This window comes from Trachypithecus francoisi, unplaced genomic scaffold (assembly GCF_009764315.1).
Source record: "Trachypithecus francoisi isolate TF-2019V2 unplaced genomic scaffold, Tfra_2.0 Contig01579, whole genome shotgun sequence".
In the NCBI taxonomy this organism is placed as follows: domain Eukaryota; kingdom Metazoa; phylum Chordata; class Mammalia; order Primates; family Cercopithecidae; genus Trachypithecus; species Trachypithecus francoisi.
This window is the reverse complement of record NW_022681442.1, coordinates 18,670,001-18,683,205: the sequence shown is the minus strand read 5'-3', so window position 1 is coordinate 18,683,205 and position 13,205 is coordinate 18,670,001. Positions and strand designations below refer to the sequence as shown.

Genomic DNA, 13,205 nt, shown 5'->3' with positions numbered 1-13,205 from the left:
CAGCCTGGGCAACAGAGTGAGACCCTGTCTCTAAAAAAATAAAATAAAATGAAGAATTTAGACTAGGGCGTGGAGGCCTTTTTCAGCTCTAGCCATCTACAGACCTGTGAGGAGTTAAATATACCTTACATTTCTAGAACATCCTTATTTAATTCTCTTCAAGTTCTTTCCAAGCCCTTTGATTGAAGCGAGCTGCCTTGATCCTATCTGGGAGTCTGCAGCCAGCAAAGCCACTCTGCAGGCCCCCTGCCATTGTCAAGTCCGTATTTAAGAATGGCAGTGGCCATGGTGCCCAGGCTGAAATTTGATGTACACATTTGGCAACATAGAGTGCAATGTAACTACACATTACTGATCAAAACCCATCAGATTTATCAGTGGGCTCTGACAGGTACTTGCTGGCTGCCTTCCCAGGCTGGGAAGGTATCCCTGAGCCAGCCAATGCCATGCCCTCCCCTCCCTTTTGATGTTTGTGGGAGAGAAGGCTCGGCTGTGCTCGGGAGACTGTCAGCATGAGGCCCAGATGGATACCAGCCTGTGGGAACCAGAGGCCTGGCAGGCTTGGGAAGCAGCAGCTTCCTGGATTACTGCCTCCACCTTCCCATCCAGCCACTGGAAGTTTCCTAGGCAGCTTCTCCAGCCTCTGACAACCAGTGCCTCTCACCTTTCCTGAAATACCGTCTCCTTTTACAGAATGATTTGCCAACTGCACACATGTAAAGAGCTTTTCAAAGTGCTTTAAAATCTTTAATGAGCTAATCCTCTCCTTCCTCCCTGGGGTGGTTGATGAGTTGCTGATTTTGTTTGGGAAGAAACTGAAACCCAAATGTCATGGGGTGACTTGCTCTAGGTCGCCCCAGGTAAATACTGGATTATGGGCACACAACACATTGTCCCGGCCCTGGCATTACTCTAATTGCGGCCTTTGTTGTGAGGCTTCTGTCATTCATTGATTGCTCATTGTGACACCATAAGTTCCCATAGGGCAGGGACTCTGTGTTTCCTTTGTTCTTCAGAGGGACTTCAGCCAGACCTGCCAGACCTGTCTGTGCAGCTCACGCCTTGTCTAAGACCACCACATTCTTCAACCAAGGAGGGCCGCCCTAGGTACATTTTAGATTTTTTTTTTTTTTTTTTTTTTTCCTGAGACAGAGTCCTGCTTTGTCTCCCAGGCTGGAGTGCAGTCGTGCGATCACAGGTCACTGCAGCCTTGAACTCCTGGGCTTAAGCAATCCTCCCACCTCAGCCTCCAGAGTAGCTGGGACTAAAGGTGTGCCCCACCACGCCCGGCTTTTTTTTTTTTTTTTCTTCTTCTTTACTTTTTGTAGAGACTTGGGTCTCACCATGTTGTCCAGGCTGGTCTCAAATTCCTGCCCTCAAGCGATCCTCCCACCGTAGCTTCCCCAATGTGTGGAGATTACAGTTGTGAGCCACTGTGCCCAGCCAGTAGCTTTTAGCTTTTAGATCACAAGTGGTCAAATCACAGACAGTGGGTCTTATCCAGCCTTCCTCCTGTTTCAGCCACAGGCTAATAGTAGTTTTACATTTTTAAATGGTTGAAAAAAACTCAAAAGAAGAATTTTTGACACGTGAAAATTATACAGATTCAAAATTATACAACTCAGATTCCAGTGTCTGTAAATAAAGATTTCATTGGAACACAGCCATGCTTATTCATTGACATACGTCACTGGCTGCTTTACACTACAAGAACAAAGCTGAGTAGTTGTGACAGACTGTGGAGTCCCCAAAGCCTAAAATGTTTAGTTATGGGTTAAATTGCAGCCCCTCACCTTAATTTATATGTCGAAGTACTAACCTCTAGTACCTCAGAATATGACTTTATTTGGAAATAATGTCTTTGCAAATGCAATTAGTTAAGATGAGGTACGGGAATAGGGTGGACCCCTGAGCCAATGTGACCGGTGTCCTTATTAAAAGGAGAAACTTGAACACAGGCACTCACACAGAGATACCACCTTGTGAAACCAAAGGCAGAGATGAGGGAATGCATCTACAAGCTAAGGGACCCCAAAGATAGCTGACACCCCACCAGAAGCTGGGAGAGAGGCATGGATCAGACCCTTGCACTGCTCTCTCAGGGAACCAACCCTGCCAACACCTTGACCTTGCACTTTGGCCTCTAGAACTGGGAGACGATCACTTTCTGTTGTTGAAGCCACCCAGTCTGTGCGACTTTGTTATGCCAGCCCTAGCACACTAATATACTGACTGTCTGGCCCTCTACAGAGTTGGCTGATTCCTGTTAAGCTCTAAGTATTAAGAAAAATTTAGAAACAGGGCAAAGCAACTCTAGTCTGCAGTCAGGACCTAATCTAGATATGCCAGGGCTCAGGGACTGGCTCTGGCTCCTTGGTTCCTTGCTGGAGAAAGTGCTCATCTCCCTGCCCATCAAAACTCATCCCTCCTATGTCCCAGTCCCTCAGGTCTCTCGGATGACTGACTACACCTAAATTGATGTTAGCCAGCTGGGGCTACTAGTGGCTAATGATGGCTTGGTAGATTGGCCCAGGGACAGCATCTAGTTTTCTTCCTATTTTGATGATGATGATGATGATGATGATGATGATGATGATTTTGAGATGGAGTCTCACTGTGTCACCCAGGCTGGAGTACAGTGGCAAGATCTTGGCTCACTGCAACTTCCACCTCCCGGGTTCAAGCAATTCTGCCTCCGCCTCCCGAGGAACTGGGACTACAGGCACTTGCCACCACACCCGGCTAATTTTTGTATTTTTAGTACAGATGGGATTTTACCATGTTGGCCAGGCTGGTCTCAAACTCCTGACCTCAGGTGATCTGCCCCCCTCCACCTCCCAAAGTGCTGGGATTGCAGGCGTGAGCCACCGTGCCCGGCCTTATTTTTTTATTTTTGAGATAGGGTCTTGCTCTGTTACCCAGGCTGGAATGCAGCGATGCAATCATTGCTCATTGCGATTTCAACTTCAGGCTTAAGCAGTTCTCCTGCCTCAGCCTCCTTAGTAGGTGGGAGCACAAGCACATGCCACCACACCTGCCTTTTTTTTTTTTCACAGAGATGGGGGTCTCTCTGTGTTGCCCAGGCTAGTCTCAAACTCCTAAGCTCAAGCGATCCTCCTGCCTCAGCCTCCCAAAGGGCTGGGATTTCAGGCATGAGCCACTGCACCTGGCCTTCTTCCTGTTTTAAATGGCCTATTCCAGAGGCAGGAGTTTTGTGAAATGAGTGTTGTGGCACATGCCCCCTCAGTCCCCTTATCTCACATGACTTCAGGAAACTGCTCTGCTCATGAATGGAAATTCTTATTCTGAGATGTAAGAATCAACAGCTCCCAAAGACTGTGAGCCCCACAGCTGCATGCAAAGCTTCTGTGAACTCAGCTGGGACTGACCTGTCCTTTGGAGGAGGACTTAGTGTAGATCCACAGTAAATGTGCAGTGCAGCCATGGGGAAGAAGTTGGAGACATGGAGAACAGTCATCATGAAACCCAAGATAAGATCACCAGCTCCATATGATGGTCTGGATCTGAGCACTCCGTATATTCATTTTCTAGGGCTGCCATAACATCGTGGCTTAAATGCAGTTATTCTCTCATAGTTCCAAAGACTAGAAGTCTGAAGGTAAGGAGTTGACAGGGCGATGCTCTCTCCAAAAGTGTAAGGGAAGAATTCTTCTTTGCCCCTTGCAGCTTCTGGTGGCCCAACATTCCTTGGCATGTGGCAGCATCATTCCAGTCTCTGCCTCCATCTTCACATGTCCCTCTTTGTCCTCTCTTCTTTTAAGGACATCAGTCATTGGATTTAGGGCCACCCTAAATCTGGAATGATTTCCTCTCAAGATCCTTAATGAAGTCTGGGCACAGTGGTTCATGCCTGTCATCTCAGCACTTCGGGAGGTCAAGGCAAGAGGATCACCTGAGGTCAGGAGCTCGAAAGTAGCCTGGCCAACATGGTGAAATTCCATCTCTACTAAAAATACAAAATTAGCTGGTTTCGGTGGCACACACCTGTAATCCCAGCTACTTGGGAGACTGAGGCAGGAGAATCACTTGAACCAGGGAGGCGGAGGTTGCAGTGAGCCGAGATCACACTATTACACTCCAACCTGGGCAACAAGAGTGAAACTCTGTCTCAAAAAAAAAAAAAAAATCCTTAATGAATCACATCCACAAAGACCTTATTTCCAAGCTGGACATGGTGGCTCGGCATGGGGCTCGTGACTGTAATCCCAGCACTTTGGGAGGCCGAGGCAGGAGAATCTCTTGAGGCCAGGAGATCGAGACCAGCCTGGGGAACAAAGTGAGATCCTGTGTCTACAAAAAAAAAAATTTTTTTTTTTTTGAGACGGGGTCTCTCTCTGTCGCCCAGGCCGGAGCGCAGTGGCCAGATCTCAGCTCACTGCAAGCTCCACCTCCCGGGTTTACGCCATTCTCCTGCCTCAGCCTCCCGAGTAGCTGGGACTATAGGCGCCTGCCACCTCGCCCAGCTAGCGTGTGTTTTTTTTTTTTTTTATTTTTTAGCAGAGACGGAGTTTCACCGTGTTAGCCAGGATGGTCTCGATCTCCTGACCTCGTGATCCACCCGTCTCAGCCTCCCAAAGTGCTGGGATTACATGCTTGAGCCACCATGCCCGGCACAAAAAATTTAAAAATTAGCCAGGTGCAGTGGTGCATGCCTGTAGTCCCAGCTACTTGGGAGGCTGAGGCGGGAGGATCACTTGAGCCCAAGAGTTCAAGGCTGCAGTGAGCTATGATTGCACCAGTGCCCTCCAGCCTGGGCAATAGGCCAAGACTCTGTCTCTTAAAAATAAAAACTAAGGTCACCTTCTGAGGTTCCAGGTGGACATGAATTTCCAAATAAGGTCACCTTCTGAGGTTCTAGGTGGACATGAATTTGCAGGGACACTGTTCAATCCAGTACAGTCAGTATGATTTAAAGTGAGAGGCCGGGCACAGTGCCTCATGCATGTAATCCCAGCACTTTGGGAGGCTGAGGTGGGCAGATTACCTGAGGTCAGGAGTTCAAGACCAGCCTGGCCAACAACATGGCGGAACCTCATCACTACTAAAAATACAAAAATTAGCCTGGTTTGGTGGCAGCACCTGTAATCTCAGCTACTCAGGAGGCTGAGGCAGGAGAATCACTTGGACCCAGGAGGTGGCGGTTACAGTGAGCTGAGATTGTGCCTCTGCACTCCAGCCTGGTTGACAAAGCGAGACTGTGTCTCAAAAATTAAAAAAATTAAAAAAAGAAAAGAAAGTGAGAGAATCCCCAACCATACTTGCTCCAGTCAATGGGGAATTGTTTGGCTCCTGTAACTGGGAAGCTGAAGTGTGACTCTTCAGGTTTCAGACACACAGCAGAAAGAGGAAGCAGGGGTTCAAATATGTCTTCAGGAATCCGTCTCTTTCTCTTCATCTCTCGGCTCTGCATTCCTCTAGTGTCGGCTTCTTTCAGGCAGCCTCGTCCAGTACGGTAGTAAGAATGGTCCTTGGCAGCTCCAGGTTCTCACTGTCCTGACAGTCAATCTCAGTAAAGACAGTATCTTTTTCCTGATTTTCCAGTAAGAATCCCAAGAGGAACTCCATCTGGCTTGGGTGGCAGACCAATCCTTGAGCAAAGGGTAGTGCAACAGCTAGAGAGCTATAATTGGCTGGGCCTACCTGGGTCCTATGCCCACCTGTGGAATCAGAGTGGGGTCAGCCTCCCTGAATTATTGGGATGGGGCTGAAGATTCCTCCTAGAGATGCAGGACATAGAAGACCCAAGATGGGCATTAGTAGGCAGCATGATAACCACACAACTCTAGCTCAGAGGCAAACATGTCCCCAGCTCTGAAAATAACCCTTCCAATTAAAGTGAGTGTTTGAGGCAGATGACGATCAACTGTTTCTCCTACTCCTATTTTCATTTCTTTCTGGTGAATACTAACGTTGAATTGGATATAGAATTTAAAGAGCTTTCCCTTGGCCCATGTTTTGGGAAGTGCCCAGAGAGAAGCAGATCCGGGCTCATTTGCTCAGAATTTATCCCATGCTTTCACGGTTGCTAATTACTGTTCTGTCAGACCCCAAAGGTGGGGCATCATTATTCAGGGCCAGTCGGCCAGGCGGGAAGGCAGGTACAGGATGCGGCTCTGAACCTGTAAAGTGTCTGCCACTCTCCAGCTAATGAATACAGGCTTGTAAAAGAGTTGGGACTCTGCTGGCATCCTTAATGGGACAGTGGCTAACAGCTAAGTCCTAAAGCTGTGCTTGTCTACAAGCAGCCCTTAGAAATCAGGAGAACAGTAACTACGTGACCCTGAGCACATGTAGGTAGAGTCTCTCATTTCTTCACTCAGCAAGCATTTTTTGAGAACATTTATGCCAAGCTCTGTGTTAGGCATCAGGGATACAAAAGACAAAGGAAATTCGGTCTGTGGAAGGTCCACTTTTTACTGGGGACTGTAGTCAATGTACTGGAAAGAGAGATGCGTAGGGAGATGGGAGAATACAAGAGGGGCATAGCCAGGAAATGCCTCTTGGAAGAGGAGGGAAGAATGCACGTATGTCATAGATCAAGGACTTGGTTTGGAATCAGGGTGACTCAACCGAAAAATGCTTTTTGGTCTTAAATAACAGAAGACCCAATTCAAACTGACTTTGGAAAATAAAGTCAGTTTATTTTCTCATATAAGTTAAAGTCCAAAGAAAGGGTGGTTTGATTAAAACAAAAAAAGAAGTTCACTGTCGACCTGGCACGGTGGCTCACACTTGTAATCCCAGCACTTTGGGAGGCTGAGGTGGGCAGATCACCTGAGGTCAGGAGTTTGGAACCAAGCTGGCCAACATGGTGAAACCCCATCTCTACTAAAAATACAAAAATTAGCCGGACGTGGTGGCAGATGCCTGTAATCCCAGCTACTCTGGAGGCTGAGGCTGTAATCCCAGCTACCTGGGAGGCGGAGGTTGCAGTGAGCTGAGATCGCACCACTGCACTCCAGCCTGGAGACAGAGCATGACTCCGTCTCAAAAAAAATAAATAGATAAATAAAAATTAAAGTTCTCTGTCTTCGGGACTGGGGTTCTATTTCTCTGCCCACTGTCGGTCAGCTTCTTTCTTGGGTTGCCTTCCCTCAATAATCAAAAGGGCTGCAGTGGATCCAGCCTAACACCCACACACCAAACTGTCCAGGTGACCCGGCATTTCAAGCAAAGTTGCTGAGATCCACTCTGTTGAACGGGCTTCAGTCACAAGCCTGCTCCTGGTCCAGTTACCATGGCCAGGGTCATGGAATGTACTGACCATTGCAGCCTCAGTACCCCTGGAGCTGGGGTAGCGTGAGCTGTGTGGAATAGGGAAACGAACGCAGCCACTGTAGATCTGCTATACACAGGAAGCAGACGCCTGGCTAGGCCTGGTGAGGCCTCGTGCGTGGTATCATCACTCATCAATACACAGGAGCACTGGCTGGAAGAAGCTCCTGATTCTTCAGTGAAAAATGTCGTGACCAAGAGGTCAGGAAAGTTTCCCAGCTCTTGAAAACCAAGAGGCAAAAACCTGTTCTTCAAGGAAAAAGAAAAAAAATCTTATCAGTCCTCATGATACCTTGGCTTCTGAAATACATGAAACCAGAGCCTCTCTTGGCTTGGCCAGATGCCTCCTCTTGTCTGAGAGGCGGACAGTAGCGTATCACTCAGAGTAGCTTATGGTATTCGGCAGTGAAAAACAACCCCCAGTCCTCAATGGCTCAACGCAAGTCTAGGTGTGACACACCTAGGAGTGTGACACTCCCAGGAGACACACCTGTCTCCAGGACAGTGGCTCTTTACATGATGACTGCAGGATCCGGGCAGAAGATGTTACCACCGTCCTGTAACTTGCACTCTCTGGAACCATACAGTCACCCCCACGATCAAAACCGCAGGAAGAGCCAGCTAGAGACAAACACTGGAAGTTAGATGCCTCCACCTGGGAGTGACACTCAGAACTTTTGCTCTCATTTCTTTAGCCAAAGCTAGTTCCAAGACCACGCCTAACATTAAGGTGAGTGCATCCATGCCTGGAAGTAGAGGAGAACCGGATATTGGAGAACACTCGTAATGCCTGCTCCAGTGGAATTCCTGGACTCCTCGAGCAAGAGCAGAGAACTGTGCCAGGTGCCGCGCCTGCCCCCTGCACTGGAACCAGCCTTCTGTGATTCCGGCTGCCACACGCAGGAGCTCATTTCCAGGCTGGGAGGAGACTGGCAATGGAAAGATTAACTGCTCCCTGGGTTCCACATGGGGATCAGTACTTTCAATAGTACTTTGTGAGTTCAGCCTCAAAGTAAATGGTTAATTCATCTTGTATCAACAGCACTGTGATTCATAATGTAAACTTGGAGAATCCTTGATGTTTCGGGCCCACATTCCTTTTATTTTGGCTCTGCATTCTTTTAAAGCCACAGTGTGCTCATTTAATAGAATGCAGCATGCAAATGCACAAGTTTTTGCCTGGAGGCAATTTAGCCTGGCTGTTTCAATGGATGTCTTCTTTCAAGTGTATATTCTTTCTTAAATTATTTACTGGGTAAACACACTTTGCATTTTCAAAAGGGAGATTAAGACGGCTTGCTGCAGACCTAGTTCAACAGAAAGCTCCCCGCTTGCCCAAAGTTAGGAGGAAGTTACTTTGGGCTTCTCCCCAAGTTCCCTCGCCACCATCTCACTAGCTGGGAACCCCTTGGCCTGGCTGGTTTTTCTGATTCTCTCCAAACTCTGCATTCCTTTCTGCTTTGCCTACAGCAATATGGGCCGGCAGCCCCTGGCTGCAATTGCAACTAGGCTTCCTCACAGATGGGGTCCACCAATGCCAGCCTGTAGTTCCCCCTTCCAAACTGGCTCGGTCCTATCCACCCAGATGCCCTGAGAGTTCACTTTTCTGGTCCTGAGGGGGGGACCACATTTGCACAACTCCTTTGAGATCCAAAGCTGGGTGGACGGCCCAGCCAGTCAAGCTTACTTAGAGCTCTCTCTGTTCCAACTCTTTCCCCACCCCCATCTACTCTGCCTCCCAAATGTCTGCCGGTATTTGGTTTGAAAGCAAATGCCCTTTCCTGCTGACACCCCGCCCCAACCCAGCACACAGGAGTTCCTTCTAGCTTGGGGAGAAGACCCAGTAGTACTCTGAGAAGGCGTGATGGTGGGAAGTTTCATCTTTGGCGGGGCTTGCTTCAACTTTGAACTTTAGTCTTTTCCATGCAGACTCCCTGAGATTTTCCTGCAAATTAATTGCACAGACTTATTCTCCATTGTCCTTTGAATGGAAGATTACAGTTACCAGAGACTGCGTTCTTTCATGATCACTCTTTGGGCAGTTCTCTTGAATACCTGTGTGCCAGCAGCGGTGCCATGTGCTGGGGTGGTAGAGGTGAATCTGCATGGCCCCAGTCCACACAGGTTGGGCCCTTGGAAGCGGGCGGTGGAGGGGAAGCCACCAGGCCCTGTGGGTGCACCAAGGAGGGGGTGAGGCCCAATTAGGAAGGCTAGGGAGGCCCTGTGGGCGCACCAAGGAGGGGGTGAGGCCCAATTAGGAAAGCTAGGAAAGAGCTGAGGATTTAGGGATTCCTGTGTATTCATATTTCTTACCATGCCTCAGATTGAACAAGTAACACCCACAGTTAATCCTTTCTAAATTAGCATCATGGATGCCTTGGGGTCCTCAACCCACAAATAAAATGGTTGTCAACCAAGCTGTACAAGAGACACACTACTGTAGATTACGGTAGGCAGAATTTTAAAGAGTTTTCATGCTTTTAATCTGTTTCACTGCTGAGTTTCAATTTTGCTGATTTCCGTTGCAAGTCTGATGAGGGTGACTGTGGTAAATAGAGATTTTGACAGTGACTTGGGCAAATGGGATGTGTAGGGACTGTTCTGAAGACTTCTGTCCTTTCCAGAGAAAAGGGGGAAAAAAATCAATTTAGGTTTTAAACAGAGCCACCAAGTAGCACCGATCAGTGTTCATAATTAGCCTCCCTATAATAAGCCATGAAGTCCTGTTTTTATTTATTTATTTGGGGGACAGAGAATCTTCCTGCCTCTTGAGTAAGTATGGCCTGTTAAGTCTGAATTAGCTGTCATCACAGAAGAATTAATGTCGGAGTGCAGACTTTCTAGTGGGGAAGGGAAGAACTAAACGAGACAGATCTTAGCCGAGCCTTGCGTGATAAATGAGAACCAAGTGGGCCATTCATCTCCTGCGAGGAGAGTGGACAGAGGCACCAAGGCAGTTTTGCGGAAGACGTGTCAGCAAATGTGATCATTTTGTAACCTGTCAGGAGGAGAAGGAGCTCGTCCTTTTAGGGGGCCACAAGGGAGTTGGTTGGTCTGATATGACAGTTTCCATTCCACCGTTTAGGTTTGGAGAAGGAGGGGACGGGTGAGGAGGAATCCTACTAAAACTACAACCTGATGTCATCCTTCCAGGAAATAAACTCATCTAGGAACTAGAAAAGGCTGCAGATACCCTGCAAATATTTTTGTGTGTGAAGATACAAAGTAGGGGTGTGGGGTCTCTGTTCCGTGGGGGGCCCGGCTTCATCCCCCCAGCTCCTCCCCATGGAATACCCATGGCCAGTGTTTGGAGACTGGAATAGAGCAGGAGGCCTTTTGCTGCTTGAAATTTGGAGGAGGGCTGGGTGGGGTTTGCCGTGGGGTTTTAAGCTGAACAGATAGCTGGCTAGACTGCCAGCCAGCCTATGTCTCTATTTCCGTGCGGCTCTGTGAGAGCGAGCGTGGGCACGGCTGTTTGACCTAGGTTCCCTTTGAAACTCTCAACAAAGCACTCTGATGTTCGACCTCTTTTCTCCGAATGAGGTAACAAATTATGAAACAACCTCATCAGAAGCTCTCTGCAGGCATCTGGGAGCGTGTGTCTCCACTCTGGTCCCCCTTCTGAGTTGCTGGTTCCCCATCAGCATGCAGCCCAGCCAGAACCCAGGGAGGGTAGAATCCCTGGAGGTGAGGGCCCAGCAACAGATGCACAACAGGCACCTTGAGTACATTGTATATTTCTCATTTCCATCTTTTTTGCTATGGAGCAAATATAACGTTTCCTCGTGGCGTAACGGAGCGTGAGCCGCAGTGACAGATGACGGTTTCACAGCCTAAGCTGCACATTTGACACTTGCTTCTCAATTCCATCCTTTTCTTCCTTAGTCTCTCTTTTACTTTTCCCCAGGTATTTTATGCAGGTAAGTACCTTACTGACATGTGTTTCCTTGGAGTCTTTTACTTTAACAGGAAACACTGCAAAAAAATGAGGCTTGTCTCACCTTTTAAATTAAAAAGAGAAGCTCGCAAGGGGCCCTTGATCGCTTAAAGAGACTACATGGTATTCTGAGCCTAGAGAGCCATTTGATTCGCCTTCGCTTTGCAGTAAGCATTTCTCGGAGGGCAGCGTGACAATCGTGTGGAGTCTTTCGTTTTCTCGTGGATCGTTTGTAGAACCAGAAAGCTGCGTGATCTCTCTTCACACACACACACATGCACACGCACACGCACGCACACGCTCCCCACCCCCACCTGCGAAGCTGCCGTTTGATTAGCCACCCTGGCCTCGGACGGCATTTGTGGGAAGGCCCTCCACTTATCTGTGTGTGTTTTTTCTCCTTTGCTGTCTCCTAGAATCATCCAGAACCGCATCCTGCTCGTCATCCTAGGGATCGTCGTGGTCATCACCATCCTGATGGCGATCACTTTTTCTGTCAGAAGACACTGATGTATCTGCTCTCCCTTGATAAACAGCAACAACAGCTTGTTCTGAGTAATTAAGACAAAATGGTCACATGAATCATTCTGTTGCACTGACAGGCCCCGGGTGACCCTCTCTCTCCCTCACCGCCGTTGGGCTGAAGTGCAAAGAGTGTAAAAATATTTTCTATTCCTGTTTGCATGTGGGTTGGTTTCCTTTTCGAGGTTTGTCTTCACCCAGATTCGTTTTTTAGAGGGGAAGGTGAATGTTTATTTGCCTTTTTGCTAATGTCATCAACTAGCCAAAATAGCCCGGTGACACTCCTCTTAGCCCTTGGGACGTGTCAAGGGCCGTGGTTTGGGAGAGGACATGATGAGTCAGTCACGAGAGCTTCTGTTTGTCACACGCCTCTTGTTGCTGAAAAGCTCTTCTGTGATGTCCGAGGATAAAAAGGCAGCAAAAAGCAGGGGATGGAGTCAGTGACCCAGTCCGGCAAGCCAGCCCTGTTCCTACCCAGGCCTCATGAATATGGTCATCAACCTGCTTGAGTGCTTTCATTGTAAAGGTCGGTATTTAATGTCAGTGGTACAGGAAATTGACTTAGCACCTTCCCTGTTTTTCTATTGCATAATTTTTTTTGAAACCCCAAGAATATTTTTGCTGAGCCTGCCCAATATTCACTGTTCACAACTTTGATTACTGGCTTCAGGAAATATTTCCTTGCCTTCCCCAAATCCCATACTCCCCAGAATCTGCTGGCAAAGTGAGCCCTGGCACGGGATTTAATTGTGACCTCGTCTTCCCTGACCTGTGTAAGCATCTCTGTATCCTTTCGGTTTTAATATCTGCACTGCCAAAAGCAGTCCTCCTACATGCAAAAGGTCTGACAAGGTTCTCTCCACATCCATTCCAGTATGTAAAGAGACCATGAATATTTCAGTAAGAGCAAGAACATGACTCCATCAGTGTGAAATTTCAAATGTGATTATAAATATGGGAGAGTCCTATAGGAGGGTCCACCAGAGATAAACTTCACGGAAAACGTTCCCTAACCTCCTTTAAAAGAATAGAGGATGGTGGATTGTTACAAAAGGAACGGCTTGGGTTTTTTAGCTAACAAATGTTAGCAAGCCTTTCCTGAATTCACTATGTATTCAAACTTCTAATATGCTTTGTGATTTTTTTTTTCTTTTCATTTCTTTCTGTCTGAGGTAACCAGGAATTGCGTTCAAAATGAGCTCATTTGTGATCAGGCTTAAAAGTTGCCCAAGCTGAGGTCGCTTCCCCCCTAGTCACAAAGCAGAATGTGTTTTTCTCAAGACTTCATAGGCACTTACTGGTCCGTACTGTCTTTGGAATATAATTAGAAGCTTTGAATCCTTGAAAAGCAAACCTGTTCTCTTCATCAAAAATGCTAACCACCTGTGCCCATGGATCAAGATCACCTGGATGTAGTGCTTGATATTTTTCCCAACTCAGAAGAAAACCA

The 13,205-nt window shown here is 47.7% G+C and overlaps 1 protein-coding gene across 3 annotated transcripts in view; it reads left to right on the top strand.

Annotated features, from left to right (window-relative positions):
* VTI1A (vesicle transport through interaction with t-SNAREs 1A) overlaps positions 1-13,205 on the top strand; it is a 382,574-nt gene that overhangs the window by 358,363 nt on the left and 11,006 nt on the right. For all 3 annotated transcript variants that reach the window (XR_004430534.1, XM_033182828.1, XM_033182758.1), the window contains exon 8: positions 11,650-13,205. This exon is cut by the window's right edge. Coding sequence is in view for 1 of the 3 variants with exons in the window: in XM_033182758.1 (XP_033038649.1) it covers positions 11,650-11,743 (94 nt within the window). In the remaining 2 variants the exon portion in view is untranslated. The remainder of the gene's footprint in view (positions 1-11,649) is intronic.